The 15,271-nt window shown below is 42.4% G+C and overlaps 1 protein-coding gene across 3 annotated transcripts in view; it reads right to left on the bottom strand.

The window, feature by feature from the left end:
- Positions 1 to 15,271, bottom strand: part of MBOAT2 (membrane bound O-acyltransferase domain containing 2) — a 126,461-nt gene that overhangs the window by 18,355 nt on the left and 92,835 nt on the right. For all 3 annotated transcript variants that reach the window (XM_070574509.1, XM_070574507.1, XM_070574508.1), the window contains 3 exons: positions 8,323 to 8,378; positions 6,745 to 6,799; positions 1,529 to 1,712 (listed from right to left, as the gene is read on the bottom strand). In XM_070574509.1, the coding sequence (XP_070430610.1) occupies positions 1,529 to 1,712; positions 6,745 to 6,799; positions 8,323 to 8,378 (295 nt within the window). The remainder of the gene's footprint in view (positions 1 to 1,528; positions 1,713 to 6,744; positions 6,800 to 8,322; positions 8,379 to 15,271) is intronic.

The raw sequence follows: 15,271 nt of genomic DNA, 5'->3' as shown, positions 1-15,271 counted from the left end.
TTAAAAGTATTTGCCATTGTTAAAAATCTCTGATTTATGATGTCTATAACTCAAAAGAGGAAAGTAATATTTTATAAGAACATTATCTCATAAAAATTCAGAATGAAGTGATAGAAGTAATATATAAATTTGTATTATTCTTTGTTAGGTTTTATTTACTACTATTCACATGTCGGTAGCACTTGATACTTTCCAAATATTTTACAAAATTATGTCCCATATCTTGATTCCTAGGCTTTCATTCTCTTTCCAGTATTCCAGAATTAACTTCTGGAATATCGAAGCCGTCTATACTCATCTTTACTTTCTCTTAGGGCAGTGAGACCTCTAAAGGGTTGAGTGGTCAGCTGGGAGGCACAAAACAGTCAATGGAAGAGATCTGAATACACTCAATTTCAAGTCTGAAATTCAACCCTGTCTGAAATGGCATTTATCAATTAACACTTAACCAGTAACGGGGATGATGAAGACAAAAGTACCTTTCTGATATAAAACACGAGTCACATAGCAGAAAAGAGATAACGTAAGAGCTTTTGCAAATGGGTGCACATTTCTTCATCCGCTCTTTGTTTTACAATAACTTAGAAAGGAGGGTGATCCTTTGCTCCAAGCCGCACGTTCTGGGAAAACATACCAGCCCCCATTTTTTGTCTCACAGATATTTTGATTGGCTTATTTCTCATGGGACTTTCAGATCCTACCAGATCAAATCCAGCAGAAACTGAGCTGCCTACACACAGCCTCGTAGTCTTTCTTGATAAAGCAGCATCTCGGCAGTTCCAGGTACCCCCACAGTTCAAGGGAAGTAAAGACTGTGTTTGGCTGTGAGGCTTCGGAGGCAGACTGCCTGAGCTTGAATTCCAGTTCTCCTACTGCCGCCCTGGGAAAGCTTGGTCAAATGACTTAGCCTCAGTGTCCTCATCTGTGACATGGTGAGAAGAACAGCCTCCGCCTCCTCCGACAGTCGTGACGGCTGAAGAGTAACAGTGTGAAGTGTCTGCAACAGTGCCTGGCACCTGGGAGGTGCTACCAGAGTGTTAGCTCTTAGTATCTTTTTTACTGCGGGAATCAGAAAAAGTTTTGTGGAAAAGGTGATATTTGAAGGAGACCTTCAAAGACGAGTAAGATTTCAAGTGGCAATGATGGGGAAGAGGAGAGGGAAAAGTGAGACAGGAAAAGAGAACACTCCAAAATCGCTGGAACATAAGGTATAGGGAAGGCAAAAGCCTGGAAAATTAGGCGGTTCCACGAGAAGGGCTTTCCTGTAGAATACTCTCTAAATACAGAGCATTATTCCCACTGAGGAACTCAGCACAGTTTCTTACGTAACCTTATTTTTTCTCTTTAATCATGATTGTACTTTTATGAAGCATCACTACCAGGTACAGTGTGAAAACTCATTTATCTTGAAAAATAATTTTAAAGAAATAGATGGGTAAATTCAAAACCTGAAAACATCAGTATCTTTAAATCAACAGGACTAATCGATACACGCTACAAAGGCTCCAGGTGAATCCCCTGATCTTACATTTGGAGACGGCTCTGTTCTTCCATACTGTATTTCTTCTCTTCCGTTTTCGCCCGATTGTGCCATGTGGTAGGATCTGCCTTCAATGAAAGTAATGTAGTCCTTGTAAGAGCAGAGTGGGCCTGCCAGGATACCCATGAAGTTACAGTTGTAACTCAAGTACTCCAGTAGGCTTGGCATGCGCCTGCAATTGAAAGACATGCAACTTGTGAGATGTAACATAAGCTTTCGGAAACCTTGATAGGAATAATCATCTTCTACCTCACTGCTCTTACCATTTCCAAAATAAAACAAGCTTCGATTTTCACCTGCACCTATACAATAAGAATTTAAAAGATCAAGATGTAGTAACGCTCAGCCGTATTCTTTGATAGAAGAGTTTCTATACCGATCTCTATGAACAACTACGAAGGGGTTCTACTTAATGCCTCATGATGAAACCTGATGGACGAGAAATGGCATAAAGAATCATCTCTTACTAGTCAATCATTCCCTCACTTAACAAATTTATGTGTGTACCAACTATGTGCCTGGTACACTCCAGGGTCTAGAGACACTGTAATAAACAAAACAGAGAAAAAGTCTGCATTCTCAGAGCTCACATAACAGTTGGAGAAAACAGATTAAAAAAATATATATACATATATCTATGAAAAACACTTCCAGAGATGCTAAGCGCCACAAAGAGAAGGGGGTATTTCACTATATTAAAAGTCAGAGGAGGCCTTTCTGATAAGGTGACAACTGAGCAGAGAACAGAAGGAAGTGAGAGATGGAGTCATGGGCATATCCAGGACAAGGATTCCAGGCAGAGGGAACAATGACTGCGAAATCCCTGAGATGGGGACATATCCAGCAGCAGGAAAGACGGTGTGGCTGGAGCAGCCTGAACAGGGAAAAGAGTAAGGAGGAGAGTCAGGGAGAGCTGAGGTGAGATTATACAGGACCTGCCTTACGAACCATGACAGGAACTTTGGATTTTTTTCTGAATGTGATGAAAAACTAAAATAGGGTTTTAAAACACCTATGATTCAAAAGAATCCCTCTAGACCCCGTGTGGGGAAAGGGGACCATGCAGGAGGCTCCTGGGATCTCCAGGCAGGAGGTGACAGTGGCTAGGAGCAGTGGGGGAGGCAGCAGTTGCATACATTCTGGCAGTACAGGGGTTTGCTGATGGATTGTTTGTGGAGGGTAAGAGAGAAAGGAATCCAGGACGTCTTACAACATTTTTAATTCAATTGCTTTGAGGTCGGTTCAAATGGCACCTGGTATCTATAGTTTACCAAGCATTCTAGTTGTCAATGCAGGTAGACTGGTGAAAATGGTTAGTAACCTAGGAGGCTATTTAGACTATATATATTATCATATAAGTGAATTACGAGTGTATGTTTTTATTTACTTTTTAAAACCAGTTCCATTTAGAAAGTCTGCCATCCACGGACAAACAGGAACTATCATGAACAAAAGCAGTGCACCTGGGACAGCAAGCAGGCTCCTCAAACGCTACCGTCCCCTCTGCCTCTCTCACAGGAGAAGCTGTCTCCTTAGAAAGCACAAACACTCTGTGGCCAAGAAAAGTCGACAGGACCCTCTCATACATATTTTTATAAACAACAATCAATAGAGAAAACAGCGCTTCTGGTCCATTTGACACTAACTAGGTCACCACTTAGCCAAAACTCCTCTTAAAATTTTTCCAGAATTATTGTTCTACATTTAAAAGTGTTTTGAACCTTAAGCATTTTCTCTTGAGGGCTCAAAACTGTTACGAGCAAAATGTTTCTGATAGATTTTCTCTTGTAGCTCGTTCCACTGTTCCTTCCACCTCAAATACCAGGATGGCGCTGCAAGGATCCGCTGCAACCACAAAGTTACCAAAGAACTTCTCGTGCTCCAGCAACAGAGCTCCACTTTCAGTACCAACTATTTCAAGACCGAGACAATGTCAGGGTATCAAGGCGCAGCTCAATCTTACCAAGTCAAACTAGGTATCACCATTTGCAAGGACAGGAGATAACTCTTAAGCACGAAATCTGTTGAAGTAATTTCTGACTCAACTGTCACATCAAATGACAAGTCACTTTAGGCACTGAAGTAGATCATGATAATGTTTGCTCTTAAAATGAGAAATAAGTATAATTGTAACACTCCATTTATGACATTAAATGAAAGATTCATTCTTTCATTCCACAAATATTTGACATCAACTATGCATTGTCCTAGGTTAGGGCTTCTCAATCTCAGCATTACTGACATTTTCTGGCAATCACTCTTTGTTGTAGGGGACTGTCCTCTGCACTGCAGGATATTTAGCAGCATCCCTGGCCTCTGCCCATTAGATGTCAGTAGCACCACCCCCTTCCATTGTGACAACCAAAAATGTCTCCAGACACTGTCAAATGTCTCCTTGGGGACACAAGCACCCTTGGTGGTGAACGTTATCGAGGTGAGGAGGATATAATGACAAACAAGACCAAGTTCCGTCCTCACAGAGCTCAGATTTGGGAGGTAGGGGGAGGGACAATCAAAATAAATATAAGATATAACATCAGACAATAATACATATTATGGAGGAAAATAAAGCAGGCCAAGGGCTAGAGTGGGGGCATTTCTGATAGGGAGCTCTGGGGGGACTGAGCGAGGGAGAATGGGAGGGCTCTGGCTCTTGCTGGGCCTTACATGCTGTGGTCAGAAGTTTGTCAGTTTATTCTCAATTCTCAAAGGAGCCACTGGAGGGTTTTCATCAGGGGAGGGGAGGAGTACAACCCAGTACACACTAAAAGGATCTCTGGCTGACAGGTGGAAAGTAGACTGCAGGGGGCATGAGAGGAAATGAGCCCAGGTGGGAAAGCTATTACGGCAGACCAAGTCGGAAATGAGGGTTGGGCTGGGGTGAGCTGAGTAGAAAGGTGAGCAGCTGTGAGATTAGAGAGAGGTTTCAAAGGAAGCGTTGACTTGACCTGCCAGTAAAGTGGATTTGCTGTAAGAAAAAGGGAGTTTGCCTGTGTTTTTCCCCTAAGCCACCAGTGACAAATGGTGCTGCTATTAACTAAGTGGGTACTGACAGTAGAAGCACAGAGGGGCGTGGGAGAGGGAAGAGGGAGACAGGGTCAGGAGTTCTATTGTGAACAGGTTGTATTTGAGATGCCCATTCACTATCCATGCCGAGATGCTGAAACAACAGCTGGACATATGAGGCTGGAGCTCAGCAGAGAGGTCGGAGTGGGAATATAAATTTAGGAGGCTTCAAATATGGAGACAGTATTTAAAGCCAACGGACTGCACATGATCATCTGGAGAAGAGGCAGTCCAAGGGCTGTGCCCTGGAGCACAGGAATATTTAGTGGTAAGGCAGAGGGGAGAAGTCAGTAAAAAAGACAGAGAAACAGCAAGTGAGACAGAAGGAAAATGAGAAGAATGTAGTGTCCTGCCAGGCAAGTGAAGAAGGTATCTCAAGGACTGAGTGATCATCTGGGTCAAATGGTGCTGAGAGGTTGAGCAACGTGCAAACCAAGGCTGACAAATTTATTTGCCAAGATTAAGGGCAACCTTGAAAGAATGACATCAGACCAGTAATGGGGACAACAATCTGACTGCAGGGGTTGAGGAGAGAATGGGAGATGAGGAAGGAGAGTCAGTAAGAATAGACCGTCTTTCAAGGAGTCTTACTATAACGGAATGCAGAGTAATGGGGAGGTAGCCAGAAGGGAGTGTGAGGTAAGGAAGTTGGTGGGAATGGTCCAACAGAGAGGGAGAAACTGATGAGTGGACGATGCCCTGATGCACGAGACAGGATAAGCGAAGAAGCAAAATCCTTGAGGAAAAAAGCAGCAACTGGATTCAGTGTCAAATCAAAAGCTGGCCTTGGACCGGATTCTGGACAGTTACTGCTTGTCCTGGGAAAGAAAGGAGAGCATATCGTGACAGAGACAGGCAGTGTGGTAGATTCGGTGTTGCAGAATGAAGTGGAGTTGCCTTTATTTTATCCAAAAATACTTTTCTACCATCCCAAGTGAGTATGGAGGAAGAAGTGTTGGAAGTTTGAGGAGAAAGGAGAATATATATAATCTTATAAAACAGTGGGAAAGCGAATAGACTAAGGATAGGTGGTAGAACTGTTGGCAATACTAGGACCCACGTTTTAAGTTTCAGTGTAACAATTTCTAAATGAGTCCCATCAGCAAGACCAAATGGTCCCCACTCTGCTTTCTCCCACTGTTCAGGTAGGCAGAGAGTTGAATGCGGGGTATGGACACACAGCGATGGGGGAGGGAAAGGTGGAAAGAGAAGCTGAGTGTCTATTAACGAGGGGTTATCTGGATGGACCAAGAACTCACAAAGCTCACAGAACCCAGATCAAATTAACCTCTCATCAACTAAGTATATTCAAGTGTGTATTTATTGATATATAAAGATTAACTATAGAGAAGATCAAAATAGAATAATTTTAAAGATGAGGAAAATAGAAGAAGATTCCCAAGACATGCTACTGGGGTCAAAGGTGGACACTTACGTTAGAGTCTATCTACTATCAGACGCTTAATCTCATTCTTCTGATAGCCGTGCACTTATTAATTCTAAACTTACAATAAACGAGGGTACTTCATAGCAAGTTTTTCTTTAAGTAAAATTAGTATTTGATCTCTAATTATATTAGATTAAAAATAGAATCTGCCAAGAAATTAAGCTATTCCTTACATTAGTCAATAGAGTACCTATAACAAATCAAACAGGAGCCTATCGCAGAATGAATTCCTCAAATAATAATTGAGAATATCTTCCTAGCTCCTCATTATTTCCAGACATGTCATCTGCGTGCTGTATCAACATACCATATCTTAGCCCAGCACCTGCCACCAAGCTCCTGGCAGCTGCGATAATTACTCCTAATTACTACACAGCAGACATGAAGACTCAACACTCTTCCTGTCTTCAGGGAACTCGAGCTTCATAGAAGATACAGAAAAGTTAGCAGATAGCTCACGGTGCACAGGAAGTATATACTGTATGATGATACATTCCAGTGCAATGGGAGCCTTGAAAGGATGCCTAGCCTAGCAAGAATTGGTGGCAGGGAGGTGTGCAGAGGGAGGAAGGTTTCGTTTTCACGAAGTAAGTGCCTGTAGGAGGACAAGTCAGCCTTAGCCATGTGAGTAATGTGTGTGCTAGGCAGAGACAGCGTGAGCCATGGCAGGATACAATGAAAGGGCACGTACCTTACAGCTAAACCTCTCTGTGATGGAGTCAGTTCCTCATCCTTTCGAAACATCCCTGAGAAACAAAAATAGGTACTTTCATCAATTATGATTTCTCCCAAGAATGGTGTTATTTTCCCATTCACACTTTCATCACTTTCCTTATTTCAAATTCATGCATAATTATCCCACTTCTGGTATAACTGTTCGGTATAATTCTTCCCTTTCTTTCTCACTGCAACACAGGCTCAATCTTGCAAGAGGACTATTGTATAATCCAACACGTCTAGCCCTGTATAAGATAAATAACAGACATCAGAGAACTAATTTGACCCTTCTCTAAAGGAACTTAAGTGAAAAAGTTCCCCAAGGGGCCAGCCCAGTGGTGCAGCGGTTAAGTGTGCACGCTCCACTTCGTCAGCCTGGGGTTCGCTGGTTTGGATGCCGGGTGAGGACATGGCACCGCTTGTCAGAGCCAGGCGTCTCACATATAAAGTAGAGGAAAATGGGCGTGGATGTTAGCTCAGGGCTAGTCTTCCTCAGCAAAAAGAGGAGAATTGGCAGTAGATGTTAGCTCAGGGCTAATCTTCCTCAAAAAAAAGTTCCCCAATGCTAGCATATTTAATAGTAAATGCTGTAACTTTCCAAAAGGAGAATTAGAACTTCCTACTTTGGATCATTTAAATAACTAACATTAGTACTATGGACTAGAAGCTCAACATAAAGCAAGAAATTATTTCCTGACTCCTACATGACTCTAGTGAATGAAAACCAAACTCAAATATACCACCTTCATCCATTTCTTTACCTTTTCTCCCCCAAACAGTAGGATATTATTTATGATTACACATCAACTTACTACATCCTAAACCACATCAACTTACTCGATCCTAAACCCAGTTTAAAGAGTGAAGGAGGACTAAATTAAGATGCAAACAACACACTTAAAGCATATTTTTAGGTCTTCCCTAGCAGATGGCACAGGATGGGTAATATTCACAGTGGGGCTAAAAACCCACCTAAGCTACTCCCTAGGCTACTACAGAAGTCTGTTCTAACAGGCGCTCCTTCAGTCTGAAGAAATCAGAGCCTAATTCTTAGGACTCAGAGTGCTGACCGTTCCCGTCAGCAATTCCTATGGCAAGGCGTCCACTCACTGCAGATATAAAATATGAATACATAACATAAACGTTTATCCTAAAAACATACAGAAGTGTATGTAAGGGAGAAGGAGCAGGAGGAAAGACATTCAAGTTTTAATAAAAACACAGCACAGAGATGAAGCAGGGATTAATAAAACTTGATTTAGACCAAATGTCTATTTCCTTTGTATTTTAAATTGCCACTAATGTGGGTCATATGACTGAATCACACTATTTTATGTTGTTTTTGTCACTGAATTGAATGAAAAATTAAGATAAGACGCTGAAAAAAGCCAGACACACTTTAACAACGCTAAGCAGAGTTAAATATTTCCCCCATCTTACCTCCATCCCTACCTCCTTCTAATAGAGTAGAAAGTTACGGTAATATCTCAAGCAAAGGATTGTTTGAACAGGATTTCTTTCAGCAATGAAAAGTTAACTTCTAAATTCTTACCATCATGGATTTCATAAGCCAGACTAGTGATCTTCTGGGTAATTATCATCATTGGGCTGTGACAAAATAAAAAATAAATATTTTAAAAGAATAAATTTAAATTTAAAATAATACTTAGGATGTATGAAAAAGAGTTTATTCTGCTTATAAAACTACAAAATCTTTAAATTTTTTAACACGAAAGAAAAACGCCGAGTGACACCACTGCTGTGTTTGGGGAAGGCACAGGAGATAAGCATCCGGGCCCTCTTTCTTGCTTTATAAAAGCAGAAGAAAAAGTCTCCTCCTCTGAAAGAAACCACCTGTGGGCAGTAGCTCAGCCCGACTCCCCGCTTCACGCTCTGCAACATGCGGCCAGACGTCAAGGACCACGGGGGCATCAGACTCGGCTGCTGCCCAATTTTGACTCAACACCTTTCAACAAACCATGTTGCCTTTTGCCTCAGGGCTGAACTCACAGTGGAGAAGTAAGCTGCCTGGGAAATGGGCAACGGGTAGGAAGTTAAGGGAGTTTGGATGAGAAACGTGGAACAAAAGAGGAGAAGGGAAACGGGGAAAAAGAAAGAGGATGAGGTCCGCTTCCCTGTTCCAGCAGCCAGGCACCAGGGTTAATGGCCTGTGGAGCCGCCCTAGAGACAACCACAGAAAGCATGCAAATCATGCACACACTAAAGCCAAGAGGACTTCAAGATCATGTCACCAGTGAGAAGATGGCAATGTTTTTTCCATATTTTCTAACCTCTAATTGAATAGATAACTTAGAAAGGGGAAAACTAAATAAATCCACTAAAAAAACCACCAGGATACACTTTTATCCTTTAACTATTACATTAACTTTCAGACATCAGTATTAAAGAACAATCAGCCGTAAGTTTTTTATTCATATTTTTAGAATTTCGATAAACCAGGAAATTGCGTTTCGCCTACAGGTAGAATGAGAGCTCTCTCTGCTGGGAGTACATTCACCCTCGCTACACAGCCCAGGGAAGGGCTTCAGGAAGGCCAGTCATGCAACTAGGGAGCGGCAGGAGGCGGCTCAGACCCCACCAGGTCTAGCCCGGCCCTGCACTCTCCCACTGTCCCCGCTGCTCAGAGCACGAGGTGGTCAGTGTCAACTGACACCTTCAGCAAAACAGCAGCATCCTTAAACACACGAGAAAGGAGACGATTTCTCACAATGTCAGCAACGCCATCAAGGGCTTGTTTTAAAGGTTGCTAGCACTGGCAATGAGATGCACAGACCTGAGCCCTCAAGAATTTACGCCTCATTCTCATTACCTAACCGGCAAGACCTCATAAAAAAAACTGTCAGACTGCTCTCAAACTCAAAGCACGGCATGGGGGAGACTCCTCCCGGGTTCCCTTAACAGTCAGTTCTTACATGCACACCACTCGCTCTCAGGAGATTATTCCCGAGGCAGCCTATTCCCCAGGGTGCTTTGAACATGCAGCTGCCAGTTTAGCTTTGCAAGATATTTTACATGCCTTTGAGGATTATAAAAATGCCTTATGATTTCCATTTCCTGGGGGTAAAAATCATTTTTCTCACCCTGCCTAATTCTCTTCATAGTTTAGCTCACCAATGAATTACAAAATACCCTTCGGTTCTACATTCTAATTCCCATGCCACCTTAAAACATGAAAAAAAAAAACCTGATAAAATAACTATTAAATTTATTTTATCAACTCAGAGGCATGCTAAATTGTTAGGTACATAAATATATATAAAATATTCCCAAAATGCAAATCTGTGCTTTTTGAGCGCATGCTCTGAGCGCCCAGTGGTGCCCGGCAGCCCCGTACAATTTCTATTCTATCAGGCGTGTAGCATGCACGATCTCTCAGGAAAGGAAGCTGGGCTGGGGGAGTAGGTGGTGTGAGGCTGTCCCGTGGTTCCCAGAACGACGCTCCCTGATAGAGATGGAAGAAGGCAGGGAGCAGATGTGAATGCTCCAGACACTTTCCGAATGTTGCTCCCTCCACTTAGACTACTCTGCCTGGAGCTGCTTCTAAGGATAGCTCCTTCTCCTTCCTCAAGTCTCGGCTTAAAAGTCCCTTTGTACAAAAGGCCCCTGGACAGCTCGATCTCCAGGAGCCACCTCTGCCCAAATGTGCGCAGATGGCCTTCCTTTCATCTTGGCTTCCTGTTCGTTCCCTTCAAAGTATTGTCATATTTGTGGGTGTTTCATTTATCAAATTACAGTGGTGTTTTAAAATTGAGGAACTAACAGTCTTTTTCTGCCAAATCTCCAGCACAAGATATGTGCTAAATAAATATTTTTTAAAAACAAAATGAACAAAATTCTAAGTATCCAGTCAAGCTCTATTACTCTTTCTGTAGGTTGATTATGCTCCCTCCCACCTGTCTATTCTCATCTGTGCTTGAAAGCATTTACCATACTGTTCTGCAATTATCCGTTTACTTTTCTGTCACCACAAAAGTCCTGAGCTACTCAACAGCAGGAACACTGCTTTATTTATCTCTGCACCATCGATACCTAGCATATATATGACTAATTTGCAAAAATGTCTCATTATCTTTTGTTTCCTTTACTGATGATCATTAGACCCAAATATTCCCTTTGGTTATAAATGGGCAACAATTCCACTGCTTCTGGTCCAACCTGTCTTGGGGTAGGGTCAGGGGGTGGCAGATGTGAGAGTAAAATTACAGAAGAAAAAATTATTATGGAGTGATAATGAAGGAGTGTGTTTTGAATAAAAGTAAGAAAATATAGAGGAAAAGTCCAGAAAGGGATGAACAGATTAAAGAGAGCTCAGAAAAGTAAACCAGAGGGGAAAACAGACAGATGAGTCCAACACCGGCACGTGCATGACCGGGAGACAGAACAGAGTGATAAGGAAAGAGGACCAACCTCACCCCATTACAGCAGAACCCACTGTGCAGAGAAAACACTTCTAAATGAAAATAATTCCACTGCTCACATAGAGATTAAGTGCAGTGGGTGTTCTTAACAGTGCGTAAATACCTGTTTGGGTGACAACTAGAGTGACTTACATGATTATTTCCCTCACATCTTTATTGACATTTTAACTACCTGTTGACTTCACATTTAGTGGAGCCTTCAATACCTAATCACCTCCTGACAGGACCCTCAAAGACCCTCCTGTTTCCCTCGGGTGGAGGCTGGGCGATGGAAGAGGGAGGGGAGCAGACGGCTTCAGAACCTCCGCCCAGGAAGGTCAGGGCCTGGGACGCAGCCACTGCAGCTCCTATAGGACGACATCCTATTCAGATGGAACAATGGACACTTTCTCCTACATACTCTGCTAGGAATGCGGGAAGAAATGAACCCTAACTGTTCGAAATAAATACTTCAGCTAACGAAACAGTTTGAGGTAATATAAAAAAATACCTCTCTGATACAAAGAACTAAAAATTCTAGACTTCTTGAAATAAAAAAAAGGATGCAAAAGTTAGAAAGTCTATTTAGATGCATTTTTTTCTCTACAAAGAATGAGAATAGTAGGATTTAGTTCTATCACACAGTAAAACTCAACTATAGTTAAATATTATAGAGAATGAATGCTAAAAAAAAGAATAATCATTTTCTTGATTGTTCCATTATCTGCAGGAGACTGCAAACCTCTAACGATACCTGTATATTAATGCAACAAAGCAAATACAAGCACCTACAAGGTAAAAGGTCAGTTGCCACAGGGGTGCAAGTAACCTAACAACAGCAGCAAACTGTTAATTCTCTATTCTCAGTCATCTCTAAGTACACAGGCGCTCTTTCATCCACAAACAACCAGACCCACCATGCACCTAACGTACCTAATGCCAAATGAATAAGCAGTGAGAGATACAGAAAAGGCCACTGGTCTCTGAGCCATCCAGTCATTCATTTATTTTACTCCCTCATTCAGAAAACAAGTATCTGATAACCACCTACGATGCACCAGGTGCTGGAGATATAGCCGTGAACAAGACAGAGTTCTCACTGTCATGGAAAGTACATTGTATCGGAGAGAGAGAGACAACGAATGAATTGACAGGTAAATATATGGTACGCCATATGTTGCTAAGTGCTGAGCAGAAGAATGAAGCAGCGTAAGGGGAGAGGGAGCGCCAGGATCCAGGTGAGAATTGGCCTCATCCAGAAGGTGACATTTAAACAGAGAACTTAAGTCAGAGAGCAAGCCATGTGGAGGTCTGGGGTAAGAACGTTCCAGGAAGAGAGAGAAGCAAGTTCGACAGCCCTCAGGTAGAAGTATGACTGATGTGTTGGAAGACTGGTAAGGAGGCTGATGTAACTGAAGCAGGCGAGTAAGGCAGACAGGAAGAGGAGCTGCAGACAGACAGGCAGCAGGAGGTCAGATCTGCCCGGCTTTCGCAGGGTGCTGCAAGGACATGGGAGGGTTCGAGGCAGAGAAGTGACTTGGTTTTAAGTGGCCGTGTGCTGGCTCTGGGTTGAAAAACCTGTGGGGTGCCGGGGGTGGGATAAACAGGCAGGTGAGGATGGCGGCTCAGACCGGGTGACAGCAGCAGCCGTCTGAAGTGGATTCTAGCTGTCTTCTGAAGGTAAAGACAACACGACTGATGACGATTTGATAACGGATTCGATGCAGGGCTTGAGACCTGATGCCATCACGGTTTTTGACTGGAGCAACTAACTAGAAGGATGGAGCTGACTGAGAGGAACGCAGGAGGAACAGGGAAGGGAAATCGGAAATTGTTTTAAGCATGTTCAGTGTGAGACGCCTATTAATAACTGAGGGGAGACTGGCAAACAGGCAGCTGGACACGGGAGGCAGAAAACTCAGCCTTAATCCTGACCATACTACCCACCAATTGTGGAAGACTGCGAAGCTATTTAACTTTTCTAAAAAAAATCATCTGATGCTGCAGCTATCTGTCTATAAAATGGGGATATCTATAAAATGGGATAATAATGCCACTGTGTGGATTAAATAAAATATGACAAATACTGGAACAGTATCTGAGACACAAAAGACGTTGGATAAACCTTCATTTAATAAATACTGAATTGCTGCCAAGTATAAGGCACTGAAAGTATACAATAATTAATTGTAATGTGCTGTCTCTGAAGAAGCTTTCTCTCTAAAATAGGAGATAAACAGATATGTGAATAACTATATAAAAAGTGTTAAGCGGGGCTGGCCGGGTGGCACAGCAATTAAGTTCACATGCTCTGCTTCAGTGGCCCCCAGTTCACTGGTTCGGATCCCGGGCATGGACCTACATGCTGCTTATGAAGCCATGCTGGAGCAGGTGCCCCACATATAAAGTAGAGGAAGATGAGCATAGATGTTAGCTCAGGGCCAATTTTCCTCAAAAAACAAAACAAAAAAAAGTGTTAAGAGCCAAATGAGATATTTGCAGAACTGTGTAGAGAGATGAGAGAGAACTTCAAACTGAGAAAATTGGGGGGAAAACACCTCAAACAGGAGTCAGTTCATCTGGGCCTTGAGGATTAAGGAGGTTTGGATATGCAGATAAGGTTGAGAAGGGTGTTCCAAGCAGAGAGAATCAGATGACCAAAAGTATAAAGATAGGAAAGCAGTTACTTCCAGCTCTAGCATCAGACGGAAGAAGGAAGAATGGGGGAGGCAGGGTGAGGGGCGAGGGCAGGCATGCCAGGGAGGGCTCTGAGGGCCAGGTATCAACATCACAGATCTGATAAATATCATTATACCACACCGCTTTGTGAACAGACATAAAAGCAGGGAAAGGCTCAGGTAGGGTGGGGAACAGACAAGTAAAAACCGCATGACAGATCCATGCCTGTTTACTCTTGGTAACTTGAACTACATTAGCAGCTGCTGGACAGAATGTTCCTCGTGACCAAATGTAGGTCAGGGTGCCAGGAGACACTCCCACAGGATGAAACAGGATAAATGGAACACTAAGGTTTAGCAGGTTGAATAATTTACAGCAACCCTATTTACAACATAGTTACTGGGGGCAATATGAGAGGAGGATAATAAAGAATAGCTAAGGGCCTCCTATGACTCAGTTTATAGAGTACAAAGAGATGTCTAAACTTAGACTCTCGACTTGAACAAGGCTTTCTCCAAGGAGTGATGAGTAAGAAGTGTTACACCAAACAGCTTATCACTTCTTATGCTGGACAGGACTTTCTCCTACAGAAGTACTTGGCACCTAGCAAAACGGCCAGCACGGGCTCCAGATATCTTAGCTGAATGAACATGTATGAGTAACCAGTGGTTAAATATTCACTGAGCATCTGATACTACCTGGTTAGCTCTAAAATATATTCTTGATTTGAATGAAGAATTATTTCACATATATCTTTTTGGTGGGTGCATGAAGCTATCCCTTCAGCAGCATAAAAATCCATACATTCCAATCAGAACGTACTACCTTCCTGCCAAACCATCTGTCTGGCTTCCATCTACAGGTGATTTACCTGCATGAGAGGCAGGCATTTACCTTTCTTTTTTCTGTCCCAATACCATTTACTGAGAGGGGCTTTCCTCACTGACCTGTAATCTCACCATTCCTATTCTGTACATTTATTTCTCAGACCCGTGGGTCTGCTTCTCTTCCCTGGCTTCCTTGGTTTGTTTATTCCTCTGTCGGTCATGCTATTTTAATGACTGCTGCTTTTCAAACCGTAGTAGGTTTTTATAGCAAATTTACCACTCTCAAGCACTTATTCTAGAGAAATTTTTCAATCAATTTGTCTAATTTCCCTCAAAACCCCAACATGAACTGCATTACCCCTACAGAGTAAGAGGAATTAACATCTTTACAATACTGAATTTTACTATCTGAATAAACAAGATATTTCTCCAGTTAGTCTTCTTTTATATCCTAAAGTTATATAGTTTTCTATACAGAGGTCCTGTACATTTCTTTTTACACATATACACATAATACACGATATTTCATAGTTTTTATGGCTTTTGAAACGAGGATCCCTTTTCTATTATATTTTCT

This window comes from Equus przewalskii, chromosome 14 (assembly GCF_037783145.1).
Source record: "Equus przewalskii isolate Varuska chromosome 14, EquPr2, whole genome shotgun sequence".
Classification (NCBI taxonomy): domain Eukaryota; kingdom Metazoa; phylum Chordata; class Mammalia; order Perissodactyla; family Equidae; genus Equus; species Equus przewalskii.
This window is presented reverse-complemented; position numbering and strand designations above follow the sequence as displayed.